Source organism: Balaenoptera acutorostrata, chromosome 1 (assembly GCF_949987535.1).
Source record: "Balaenoptera acutorostrata chromosome 1, mBalAcu1.1, whole genome shotgun sequence".
Classification (NCBI taxonomy): Eukaryota; Metazoa; Chordata; class Mammalia; order Artiodactyla; family Balaenopteridae; genus Balaenoptera; species Balaenoptera acutorostrata.
Genome location: NC_080064.1, coordinates 116,954,318 through 116,967,002, shown reverse-complemented (window position 1 = coordinate 116,967,002; position 12,685 = coordinate 116,954,318). Strand labels below are relative to the sequence as shown.

Here is a 12,685-nt window from a genome sequence, read left to right as displayed (position 1 = left end):
GCAAAGCCAACAGGGAGACAGAAGGCAGGGAGGAAGGCTGGACAGGCTGAGCAGAGAGGAGGAGTCATGCTCTGGCCTCATCTTCAGTTTTCTCTGTTTTTCTCTCTCTGGCTTCTATTCGATTTCATTTGCTTTCTGCAACAGCTTCTCTTCTTTCTTTACTAGCTAAGCCATCTCTTCTAGTTTAGGTTTAGCTGCTCTCCTCATATTCTGGTCCCCCTGCTCTCCCCCCTTGAGATGGCAGTAACCCCACACCTCAAGAGAACATCTGTGTGCCCTGAGGATGTTTGCACATCATTCATTTTCTCCCCAGGTCAGCCAGAGAAGCAGACGCTGCCAGGAAAGTCTGGTGTGAAATCTCTCTCTCTCTCTCTCTCCATTCTCCCCCCTCTCCTCTACATCCCCAGACAAAACAAGAAACCACCAGCTTCATAAAAAACAGCATAGACTTTAATTCAGGTTGACAGGTGGGAAGAGAGCTAGGATTTGCATCCAAGGATGTCCAGATGAGAAGACTGTGCTGCCGAGAGAGGCAGGGAGGGCAGAGAAGTTTGAATGGCCTGGTAGCAGACCTGGGCGAGGAGCAGGGGTGTAGCCACACAGTGCAATATTGCCAGGGCTTCTGCCAGGTCCAGCAGCACGTCCAGGGTCTGCTGGGCCAGACATGTTGACACCACCATGGCCCTGGACCTCACCAGGGAGTCCAATCCCAGAACCATGCCCTGAGGCCACCAGAAAATGAACCAGATGCATAGGATATCAACCCAGGGACATGGCCCCCTGCCCAATGCCTTCTTCAGCCCCTTGGCTCCCAACAAACCCAGTGGCAACAAGATGAAGATGGCAAAACAGGCTGCAGCATGTATGTACCGCAGAATTTCCCATTCCCCGCTGAAGGTCACTGTGCAGAGTCCATGGGAAGTGTCACTGCCCAGCGTGATTGGCAGTGACAATAGGGCAGCCACTCCCCAAAGTCCCACACTGATCCCCAGCCTGAGGCCTGGGACGTGACCTATACCCAGTTTGGGGCCCAGGCAGGCATGGCACCCTATCAGCAGAGCTTGGGCAAAGGCTGAGCCATATGAGACCAAGTGAGCTAGGTGGCACAGGGAGGTGATGAGGGCCCCACTTAGCCCCCGTGCCAGGATGGGCACCATAATGCTGAAGAGAGCGCTGCCCACAGCCAACTGCACCAGGATAGACCGGTTCTGGTAGACCCGACGGGGGAACAGAGGTCTGAGAAACGCGTAGAGGACGGCTCCACTCATCAGGATGCCCAGGACACTGGCGAGGATGAAGAAGGGCAGTGAGGAGTTGTCGAGCAGGATACAGGAGTGGCAGGGCGCAGCTGCTTCCACATCGGTGAAGTTATAGTCTGCATCGTACAACTCAAAAAATTCACTCCAATTCTTGTCTTCAACGGCCATCTTAGTAGAGTTGTCATCAGCCACCTGGAGGACATTCTCAGAAGGGGCAATCAGAGCATCTAGTTACCCCACTGAAGGGTATCCTGGGAACCGAGGGCAAGAGGTGGGGAGAGAAAGACAGTGGGGACGTGGGGGCTGGAAGAGCTGGATGGAGTGGGGATGGTGGGAGAGGACAAGGCAGGGCGACTCAGGAGGAGCCAAGAGTCGTAGAAAAGCAAGGGAAGGGATTTCTCTGGTGGTCCAGTGCAGGGGGTGCGGGTTTGATCCCTGGTCGGGGAGCTAAAATCCCACATGCCTCGCGGCCAAAAAACCAAAACATAAAACAGAAGCAATATTGTAACAAATTCAATAAAGACTTAAAAAAATGGTCCATGTCAAAAAAAATCTTTAAAAAAAAAAAAAAAAGAAAAGCAAGGGAAGGGGAGTGGACAGGACTGGGAGAGCGGGGAGCGGGGAGGTCTGGATGGAACTGACAAAGATGAATGAGGAGGCAAATAATGGGGGACCTAGGACACTGAGGTAACAAGGGGAGAAGGAAAACGAGGGAAGGGACAAGAGATGAGAGGAGGAGAGAGGTATACAGACGCGAGGGGCAGACAGAAGGAGTGGTGGGGGGCAGAGAGGGAGGGGCTGTGGGCTCAGCCCCACACTCACCGGGTGCAGACAGTTCCCCATGACACTGCTGGGCTCAGGGCAGGCAGAGAGATGGGCTGGGATAATTCTGTCAGTGGCTGTGGTTCCCAGATAAGTGCCAGGGACTAATGAAGGCCATTGGCTCTGGGCAGGGCTATGGGGCGGGCAGTGCAGGATGGGGATGCATTCAGGAAGTCTTTACCCCACGCCCACTGCCTGCCTGAGCCTCAGGACCACTTGAGGCCCTGGCCCGGGGCTTCCTGTTTTGAGGGTGGATTCCGCTGGTGGGGACCTGCACTCAGGAAAGGAAAAAGGTGGGGACCAGAAGGTGGGTATTTTCCCGAAGGTGGAAAGGGAGGCTTTCCGAAGGTGGAGAAGCCAGGGGGTTCCCAGCATAAAGGGATTCTTCAAGCACAAGGAAGGAAGAGGGGGCCAGAGGTGAAGTGTGAGACAGAGATAAGAGATGTGCTGGGAAGTTGGAGGGAAAGGGCAGCTGATGGCTCTCGCTGCTTCTCTGTCCCCTTGAACTTGATCCAAGGAAAGATAGTTCAAAAGGGACGTGTTTGTGGGAGGGGGTATTAGTGCTGCTTGTGGCTGGATCCATGTGATGTTGACAGCCTGAGCCACATGTGTGTGAGCAGAGGCTCTTTGTGTATCAGTCTGGGTGTAGGAATGTACTTACTTATCTGTACTTGTCTCTGTGTGTGGCTGTGTATTGTGTATCCTGTGTATCATATCTTAGTGCTAGGTTTTAGGCACGTGTCTTGGTGTGTGCACTGCTATCTCCAGGTCTGAGTGTTTCAGTGTGAGAGGAGGGAGGGCTTGGGGGCAGCTGTCAAGGTTGCATAATGAAGCTACTTCAGGGAGCGATTGGGCACTTGCCCAGCCACCTATGGGCACAGCGAATGCATCTTCCATACCAAGCAGAACACATGACGTGACAAGTTAAAGCAGGCTCCGGGGGACAATGGGACAGCATATTTTAAAATGGGACTGTTGCCTATGGGGTAATCTCTATTCATATTTCTGTTGGGGGACATAAAAGCTCTGGAAATGCTACACTGGCCTGGCACCTTAGCAAGATGTAAAAGTTTCTTGTGGTGGGGGAGAGCTATTTCTCTCCAGTTGGCACAGGGAGAAAAGGCGTGTACCCTGAAGAAGGATGCCGCTAAACCGACACCTCTGCTCCTTGGTACCCCCTCTCCCCACCATCCCACTGCTTTCACGTGATCTCTGCTCTTTTGTTCCCTCCACCCCTACCCTGCATTTTATTTCCTCACGTGGGGACACTTAGCCTGGACATTGGGAGGGGTGAGTCATGGAGTGTCCGAGTTGGAACGATGAGATAAACAGAGTTGGTTAGGCGACACTGTTTCATTTGTCCAGGAAAGCGCGGGATGTGGTAGCGTCAGTTCTGACGAGTGGTCTTTCCCACTCACACAGCGCCGCCTGGAGGCGGAAGCAAAGGTGCAGAGGGATGGCCATCTTGCTAAGATGGTCCCCTTTCTCCCAGGACTCCAGCTTCAGTTTCAGGTTCAACATGAGGTGGGCTAGAAAGGGAGTTTGGGGGGGGGGGGTCTGTTGAAGTGGTCCTGGCATGGTGTTGGGGGGGAGGGTCTCCTCCTTCTCCAGCACAGCCTGGCAGAGGGCACGGGGAGCAGTCAGGTGCTGTGGAATGAAAGGACCTGGCCAAAGGGGATGAACGCACTTCTCTCCCTTGGAGAGTTATATCCATTCCATACAAGATGCCCTGGGGGGAGCAGCACGGCAAGGCACACACCACCCCTGGAGGCGCCATGTGCAGGGGGACTAGCAGAACAGCCCTTACGCACACGCATCCCAACAGGAGCAAGAGCGGCAAGAAGGAGGCAGCCGAAGGACACGGATAATCCAGATATATTGAGGGTGGCCCCTCTGAGATTAGCACAGGAGAGTTAGAAAGATTATAAAGATACACGATGCCCTCGCTGCTCCCTGCCCCGCCCCCCCCCCCAGACAGACACACACACAGCACAACGGCCCCTCTCCCCCTCCCCCCGCCCCCGTACAAATATGGCTTCTGTGTAATATGGACAGAGTGGTTCAGCTCAAAGAGGAAAAGTCATTTTCCCAAAAGCGGGTGCTGGGAGGCAGGGAGCCCACAGGCCTGGGGCCCTAGGCTGCCTTGCTGCTGTAAGAGGAGGGGACCCCGGGCTCTAACCAGCGGCTGGAAGATTCACAACGGTATTACCTGAACTGAAAAGGGTGGCAGATCTGCTGCCTGCAGCTGCCCCCACTTTGCACGCCCCTGGGTTGTCAGGGCAGGAGGACATGCTGGAGGAGGGGGAGAGCAGTGCCAAGGGGCACCCTGGGTCTGAGGCAGGGCGGCCGGCTGGCGGGGAGGGGCGAGCAGTCTCGTCTCCACGGCAACCGGCTCGGCCACAAGGAAGACAGAAAATCAAAAGCAGGGGTGGAGATGGGAAGGAGACAGGCAGCATCACTCCCAGCCCTCAACGCGCCGGGTACAGACTATGGGAACAAGAAGTGACAGTGGTCATTCCAGGGGGTCAGCGCCAGGGAGAGGCTGAGGGATGCATAGCAAAGGCTGTGGCACTGACTCCATGGCTCTGAGAGGGGAGATGGAGGCGGGGGTTGAATGCCCTGTGTTTTAGGGAGAGATGAGGCGGACGTGAGCAAAAACACACCCTGGCACTGTTTTCTCCATGACAGATGGGCGCTGGGGACGGCATGGAAAATACCAGGATGGGGCAACATCCCAGGTGAGGTACACAGCCTGCCTAGGGACCGTCAGCTCCCAAAGCCCTCCTTTACAGGAGCCCTCCTCCCACAGCCCACCCACAAGCCCAGGAGCCCCTCTGCCTCTCACTCACACACACATATGTGCACAGACACACACAGACATGCACTCACATTATTCCCTTCGTTTGGGCAGGAAACAGCTCAGTGCAGTGAAGCTCCTTTTAGTATTTTTGTTGTTATGTCTGCCTGGCTGCTGAGGGAGGGAGGGAGGACTAAGGGACAGCTTCGGGAACAAGAAGGGGCACAGGGCAGCACGAGACAGGGAGGAGGAGTTGCCGAGCAATGCCGTAAGATGAGTGGTTGCCACAGTCCAGGGCTCGGGTGAGAGCGAAGGGCCCCTCGGCGGGGAAGCGGATGCAGTTTAGGGCCCAGAGCAGTGCCTCTCCCACAGCTGCTGGAGCAAGGAGGGCAGCCTTGCTCTGCTATCCCCACCGAGGGCGGTTCCTGGGAAAAGGGCCTGGCTTCATTCATCGTGGGGGGCCATCTCTGCCATCCTTCCTCTCCAAGTCTGCCCCTCCTGCAAGGACCTGTGTCCTCCCCCACGGGGAAGCCCTGGGCCCCCGCACACGTGGCTGCATGCCACCTGCAGGTCACATCCCCTCGGGGACCCCCATTCACTCCTTTCCTGTTGGGGTGGAGAAGGGGGTGTCAGATGGTACCTGCTCCTCTGTCCAGAGCTCAAGGTGTGCGACTAACAGAGGAAAAGCCACCTCCAGCTCCTGCTCACAACCTCCCCGTCCCTGGAGAAGTCCAGGAAGAGCTCCTGCTGTAGAAGATGGAGGGCTGGTGAGAGCCCCCCACCAAACTGACCCCGCTTCTTTCCTGCCCTTACCCTCTCCTAATTCTCCTCCTAACACTCTGGGTTTTTTTAATTTTGTTTTTGTTTTCTTTTTTGTTTTTTGCTTTCCTCACCCCAGGACCCCTGCCCCTCCAGCCTGGAGACGGATTTGATTTGGGATTGTTACAAAAATAATAATAACCCAAACGCAGAGAAGCCATGGAAAGGGCTGAGGGCAACCTTCCCTCCCCCCGCCCTCCTCCCTCCCCATTCCAAACCGAGTACAAAACCGCACCCAAAGCAGACATTCTGTACAGGGGGGTGTGGGGGGGGGGCTGGGGAGCAAGCGGGAGGGGCGGCCCTGGGGTCGCTCTGTACAAGTCCAGGTTGGTGATGGCCCCAGCAGTCCCCACGGGGTCCCTGGGGGGCTGCCCCTAGATGAAATATTCCTTCTTGTCGTCCCCGCCCGACTGCCCGCCTTCTGCGTTGATGATGGCTGTGTCCGCATCTGGGGCGTCATCAGAGCCTTTCGCCTCGTGTGTCAGGTAGGTTCCTGGGGAGAGAGAGAGGCTCCTTCTTTTAGGAGCAGTTTCCAAACCTCTGAAGCCCCTCTGTCCACTTTCCCACCACCCACCCACACCTTGCTTCTGTAATTTTTCTCCTGCCTAGAGCTTTCTTCCTCCCCGCCTGCCCTAATTTGCATCTTGCTGCCAACATCCATCACCTGACCACACCTCCAAGAATTAATGAATCCTGCCTTTAATTAGAGTCTGATCTATAATACAGGCCAAAAAAAAAAAATGGTGTGTGTATGTTGTGTATATGTGTGTGTATGTGTGTATATATGTGTGTGTGCATGTAAGGTGGTGATAGGGAAACTGCTAGGTCAGCTCCATGACAATGAACCTGAGATCTGGCTAGCATTTGCCCAGTCCACGTAAGTCCAGCTGCTGGCTAGAAGGAATAACAGAGGGGGAGGTCTGAGAGGAAGGCGTGTGAGAAAAGGGGAGGGAGAGATGGCAGGGATACAGGAGAGGAGAGAAAAGTAAAGGGGTGGTGTGAGGACAAGGCACAGGGAGACCAAAGGACAAAAAACACGAGGCTAAACAGAAAGGAGGAAAGTGCAGGAAGGAATGGGAAGAAGATGCAGAGTTTTCGGCAGTCCTCTGTCTTAACGGCAGGAGACTCTGGAGGCAGAGCAGCAGGAGGGAAGCAGCTGCTGACTGAGTGGGAAGGTTTGATTTTACTTGGATGATCACCAAGTGATCACGCTCTGCTGTGGGGTTGGAGGTGCTCAGTTTATCACAGGGTTGGCTGTGTTCTTTCCTCCTCAAACTCTCCAAGGGGCCAACTGAGTCTCCAAAGGCCCTTCCTGCAGCCTGCTCCTACCGGCCTGCCCTTCACTCACTGATCTCCCTACCCATGCCCACGTCCTCCTGATGCTTCCCTCACGCCTCTGACCTTTGTGCCGGATCAAGTAGTGGCCAAGGAAGATGAGCAGGATGAGCAGCAGGAAGACGATGAAAGCTACAATCCCACCAATGATGGCGTGGTAGGTGCTGGAGGATGAGGGCACCGGACTGGGATCTGGAGGGAGGTGGGATGCACAACAGTCAGGTCTGGGAAGAACCCTTTATCGTACAGCATTTCTGACCTGGCCATGGATCATCTTACACGGCACAGAACATGGACTAACATCAGGAGAATGGAGTGGCATCATCCAGCAAAAAGGGATACGTCTTATTTTGTACCTAGTTTCTTACAGGGTATCTGGAACAGAGTAATTGTTTTAAAATAATGTAATCATGAATACATAGATACATCTGCTCACACTGAACCTTTTGAGTTCGTGAACCTGAAGCTTGACCTTGGTCAAAGATCATCACTTTCATGTCTAAATCATCTCTTGTTCTCTCTCTCTCTCTGTGTGTGTGTGTGTGTGTGTGTGTATGTGTGTGTGGTGTGTCTGTCTGTCTCTCTCTTTCTTTCAATTTCTGGTTATCAGAGTATTTCTTCCCTATCCCCCATGCTCTCTTACCCTCCCGTCTGCTTTATATTCTGAGCTGGCCTTTCTAGGGGGGCTTCTCACCATATCCACCCATTGTCCTGATATCAGATAGGGAAGGAGAAGTGAAAAACTGATGGAGCCAGGAAGAGGCACTTTGAGAGCACCTTACAAAAGACGATGGAATGTGACTCCCTGCATAAAGAACAGTGTTCCTTCTTGGTAGGGGAGCTTAGAGTTCCAGCAACACCCAATCCTCCAGCAGGTCTCATTAGAGAGGTCTGGGACTCCATCTTCACTTCCCTACCAACCAAAGGTTTGTGGGAAGGACAAAGACTGAACTGCTTCCTCCCATGATGGCAAGGTCTCGGCCACTGGATATAGAGAATCTGTCCTCCATAGCAGCATCTATAGAGGACAGATTCCCAAGCACAGGTTTGGCCAGGCATGCGAAGGAGAGCCACAGCCTTAGTCAGAGTTCCGCAGATCTGAGGAGACAGTGCACAGGCCCAGGACACAGTTCTGATGTGTCTCAAATTACATGACCTGTAGTTGCGGCTCTCCCACCCATGGGAGAGCTACTGTTTTTTTTTATAGACTCAGCTTGAGCCTTGATGCCTCATTGACTCCTCATACATTTTGTCTCTCCTGCCTTATGTCTCCTCAGGCTTGACTGGACCAGCTTTTTAGTTCCTTGCCTGTCTCCGCCTTATTTGGAAAAAAAAAACTTATGCTCTGGTTTTTATGCTCTGCTTGGGAGGGAGGGAGAAGAAGGTCCCTGGGGCTCTATGATAGGAGGGGTGGGTGTGATGGTGTAATCTGGAGGAAGCACAGTGAGGTTATCCACTGTTCTTCCTCTTCTCTCCCCTCTCCCCCCCGCCCCCGGGAGAATGTGAGACACAATCTACATTAAAAATCAGTCCTGGATAATTATCCCAGAGGCTGTGGGAATGTAAATTCCCTAGAAGAGCATAGATATGCACGACCAAAATGACCTCTGGGGTCACAATTACATGTCACTGTCTCTAGGTAGAGCTCCATTTAATTTCACTCCAGGTAGTTGGGAGACAACACGGTTTAGGATTATTTCTGGAAGGAGATGCAGTAACTCATGCTACCACCAGGAGTCAGCACTGGCAGCAGATGCCGTCAAACAGGACCGCGCTTTCCAGCACAGGGTTGGGGGGGATCAGCAAGAGACCAACCACAAGGGCACAGGAATTTTCTTTCACTGCCAATCATAGTCAGAGATCTGGGGGCAGACACAGGACCTCAGTGCATTGTCCTTGCTCCTGGCACCCTACAATAGCTTTGTTTGTTGTGCTGAGGCAGCTCCCACATGCTGAGGTCTGCTCCTGGAGTTGGAATCACCCCATCTAGACACTTTGGTCCCGAGATCTCCGATCTCTTATCCCTGGGAGGTCTGGCTACTATACCTACACTGCTTTAATGTGCATTTCACATACGGGAGTCTCTCATGTTCCCCTGCCGATGCATTTCCCCTATTCTGAGGAAAGGCTTATTAAGGCTTTCTGGCAGGACCCCACTGCTGTTGGGGTCTTCAAAAAACATCCTGCCACCTCTGCATAAAGAGGCCTCTGTCCTAGCCTATCACTTCTCCTGAAGCTGGATTATGTGGTCACACCTTTGGGAAGAACTTCAGAGAAGGAGCATCATGTAGTCTCTCTAGAAAATATAGCATCTGAGAAAAGATTCTGACTGTCTCTCAGCATAGTACGAACTTATCTCTATCTTCCACCTGGATTCTATATAGTGTGTCCAAGGTCTGCAGAAAAAGGAGATGACAGCAGCAGCATGCATCCTGTACTAGTCACAGGAGAAGCAACTCTGAGGAGAGCCTGTTGCAAAGGGAGACGCATCTACACTCACACTTGAGCGGCTCTGGGGCCTCTACACACAGAATTCTTATTCTTGTTGCCAGGTGAGTGCAGGGGCTGGAGGATGGTGTTGCCTGGGTCACCACTGCTAAACAAAGGCAGATGAAAGTCCACCATTCCACTGATTTTTCCTTATTCCACATTCTAGAATGGACCTAGAGCCTAAGTCCTCAGGCCCTCTGGTAGTGGGCTGTTGCCCTACTAGCCCACTCCCAACTATGGTCTGGGGATGCTATCAGGAGATGGAAAGACCAGGGTACCAGATGGCAGAGGAGAGGAGAAGGGGTTTGCTGGAGGAGAGCTACACAGGGCTTACCGTTCACATTGAGAGTGTAGTAAGCCTTATAGCTGCCCATGTTGCTGGTGGCTGTGCAGCCGTAGGTGCCGCTGTCACTCTTGTTGAGGAAGGGGAAGATCAGGGCGCTCTCCTGGGTCATCTTTAGCGGTGGCACACTGCCCTCCTTCTCCCATAGGTACTGCTGGGGGCTGTTGAGGCAGAGAAGTCGAAGTGTTCAGAAAAGAGTAGGGCAGGGAGCTAAAGAAGGACAAAACAAAACAACACAAAACTGGGAGCAAGGAAGTCAAGGACAGTTTGATGAGGGCTCGAGCAGTTATAGGGGCCAGAGACACTGAGCTGCTCAGAGGCAGGCGGAGAGTGACTCCTTGGGGTTCAGTCTGGGGACGAGGAAGATTGCCTAGCTTGTATCTAACTGTGACTTGGTTCCTTACAGGAACCTCAGGGGCTCATCCAGGGGGCGGCCCCTCCCCACTTCTGCTGCTCTGCAGGAGAAGCAGTCAGAGGATGGGCGTTGTTAGACAGTGTCAGGGAAAATGAGAGGCTCAGACAGGACGAAGGAGATGGGAAGACTTTAGGCAAAGTCTTAGTCTGTAGAGGTGTATTACAATCCAGGAAATGGATCTCCTTACGCGGGATTGCCACGCCCCTCGCAGTGGAGCAACAGCTTCTGGCCCTCGCGGGGATGCGGAGGGTCTGGCCTAATCTTCGCTGTTGGTGTGTCTGTGGAGAAGGAAATGGGGTCAACGTGAAACTCAAGGTCACCTCGATCTCAGAATCATCCAGTTATGCATTTCAGCCGCCACCCCTAAAGGCCCAGGAGCCCAAGAGGCTGTGAACAAAAAGACCACCCCCCAACCTCTGTGAGCAAAGACCACTATTGCTGTTGGATGTGTGAGGGAGTCATACGGCAACCTTGCAGAGGTAGGATTATGGAAGGTCTGTCCTTGCTGGGGACCCAAGGGATGTCTTAACAGCTGAGAAGGGGGATCACTGGATCATCTGTGCCTAGCACATAAATGGGACTTAATACATGTTTCTGACGGAACAAATAAACTTGAATTTGATCACTGATTGAGTTCACAACCTCTCCGTCCTCTCTGCAAGGGAGCTTAAACGGGAAGCAATGCCTTAATGCAGAACATCATTTTTAGTGGCTGGTCCAAAAATGAAGTGAGAGCTTTGAAACAGCAAGAGATGGAGGTCATATTTTGGCTGCAAAAAGGCCCTGACACAATATAGATGGGTTCTGGGAAGGAATGATGGCATCTGCTACCAATGCCGAAGGGCTGCTTAGGAGGCTGGGTCCAGATGGCCGCATAGAACAATACAACCAGATGCCGGTTTAGAACAACAGATAAAGAGGCCGAGCTTCCCCTAAGGATAGAGCCAACCTTAACATCCGGTTAATGAACGTGTTTCAGTCCAATCAAACGGGACAAAGAGAATCAGGCCAGGTGAGAGAACAGGTGTTCCAGGGGCCCACAGCCAGAGAAGCCTCTAGTGCAGCACCTGGAGGATAGCATTTGTTGACTGACTGCTGATCACAGTTGGGCCAAAATGATCCCTGGAGAGTAACTGCCAGATGGTCCAGTACCTAACAGAGAAGTCTCTGGGGCTCAGACAGGGGATGGCCTTCTTTAGCCCTGGCCAGGGACCAGGCCCTGGACAAGGAGCCCAAGGCCAGGGGCTTTACATTCAGAACTAGTAATCAGAGAAACACCTTATAGCAATAGAGAACTTTGAAGTTTACAAAGTTCTTTCATTATATAGCGTTTTATTTATCCTCATGAAAATTCACTGAAGTAAGAAGGGGCCGCTACGAGATTAAATGCTTTGGTGAAAGTGACATAGCTAGTAAGCAGTGGCTCTGCGGCTAGAATCCAGGTTATCTGTTTCCAGATTGAGAGTCTGCTAAACGGACAGTGACACCACCCCAAACCTACCTCATGGTCAAGTTTCAGCAATGGGTCTAGCAATTGATTTAAAGAGCACTGAAGTCAGGCCTAGATCTTCCATAAGGAAGAGATGAAAGGTTTGAGTTATTTTAGAAAAACACCCAGCCTTTAGATAAGTTAGGACAAGAAGTGCATTCTTTTATAACTCATTATCTTCTGCCTTTCTACTTCATTTTTTTTCCCCTTGACTTTTCTACTCAGAAAAGTTATTTTTGAAAATTTGTAAATTTCCTCAGGTGAGTGGGTCATTTCCTACCCATATTCAAGGCAGATTCCATAGAGGGATGAGGATCCTTGGAAAGGTTGGGAGTAGTGATTTTGACAATGGCCACTTCAGGTCAGAATCCCAAGAAAAATCATAGACCTGGGGCAGACTAGTGGGGGTACTATAAGGAAAAATCTGGGAATAATGATGCCAGAGAGAGCATGTTTTCCTACCACCTGTTTTCTTGAACTTATAGTATGTTAGACCAAGAAGAAGCCTTTGTGATTCCATGTCCATCTTCTCATTTAGCAAATAAAGAATAAAGCTCAGTGGGGTAATTTCCTTAACATCACTCAGCTAGTAAGCGGTGGAGGGCAGACTAGAATCTGTCTTCTAATTCTTGATTTGCTACATTTACTGCTACAATTTACAATCTAGATGCATAACACTGGCCTAGCCTAGGAGATGGTAAATTTACCTATCGGGCCAAATCCTGCCAGCTACATGTTTCTGTAAATAAAGTCTTATTGGAACATAGATACGTTCATTTGTTTACATATGATCTATGGCTACATTCCTGCAGCAACAGCAGAGTTAAGTAGTTGAGACAGAGACCACATGGCCCTCAAAACCTAAAGCGTTGACTATTGGGCCATTCATAGAAAAAGTTTGCTGACCCTTGGCCTA

The 12,685-nt window shown here is 51.9% G+C and overlaps 2 protein-coding genes across 5 annotated transcripts in view; both read right to left on the bottom strand.

The window, feature by feature from the left end:
• Positions 1-428: 428 nt before the first annotated feature.
• On the bottom strand, positions 429-4,034 carry ACKR1 (atypical chemokine receptor 1 (Duffy blood group)). 2 transcript variants are annotated; one of them, XM_007171804.2, is made up of 2 exons: positions 2,082-4,034; positions 429-1,463 (listed from the first exon to the last, which is right to left on the bottom strand). In XM_007171804.2, the coding sequence occupies exons 1-2, from the start codon at positions 2,100-2,102 to the stop codon at positions 480-482; spliced, it is 1,005 nt and encodes a 334-aa protein (XP_007171866.2). In that variant the 5' UTR covers positions 2,103-4,034; the 3' UTR covers positions 429-479. The 2 variants fall into 2 exon arrangements, with proteins under 2 accessions (XP_007171866.2, XP_007171867.2); XM_007171805.2 differs by having other exon boundaries at positions 429-1,451.
• Positions 4,035-5,004: 970 nt separating this feature from the next.
• The window catches only part of CADM3 (cell adhesion molecule 3), a 30,277-nt gene continuing 22,596 nt past the window's right edge, over positions 5,005-12,685 (bottom strand). For 2 of the 3 annotated variants that reach the window (XM_007171806.3, XM_007171807.3), the window contains 4 exons: positions 10,468-10,558; positions 9,857-10,026; positions 7,099-7,224; positions 5,005-6,190 (listed from right to left, as the gene is read on the bottom strand). In XM_007171806.3, the coding sequence (XP_007171868.2) occupies positions 6,072-6,190; positions 7,099-7,224; positions 9,857-10,026; positions 10,468-10,558 (506 nt within the window). In that variant the 3' untranslated portion in view covers positions 5,005-6,071. The remainder of the gene's footprint in view (positions 6,191-7,098; positions 7,225-9,856; positions 10,027-10,467; positions 10,559-12,685) is intronic. The other variant, XM_007171808.3, reaches the window with a different exon arrangement.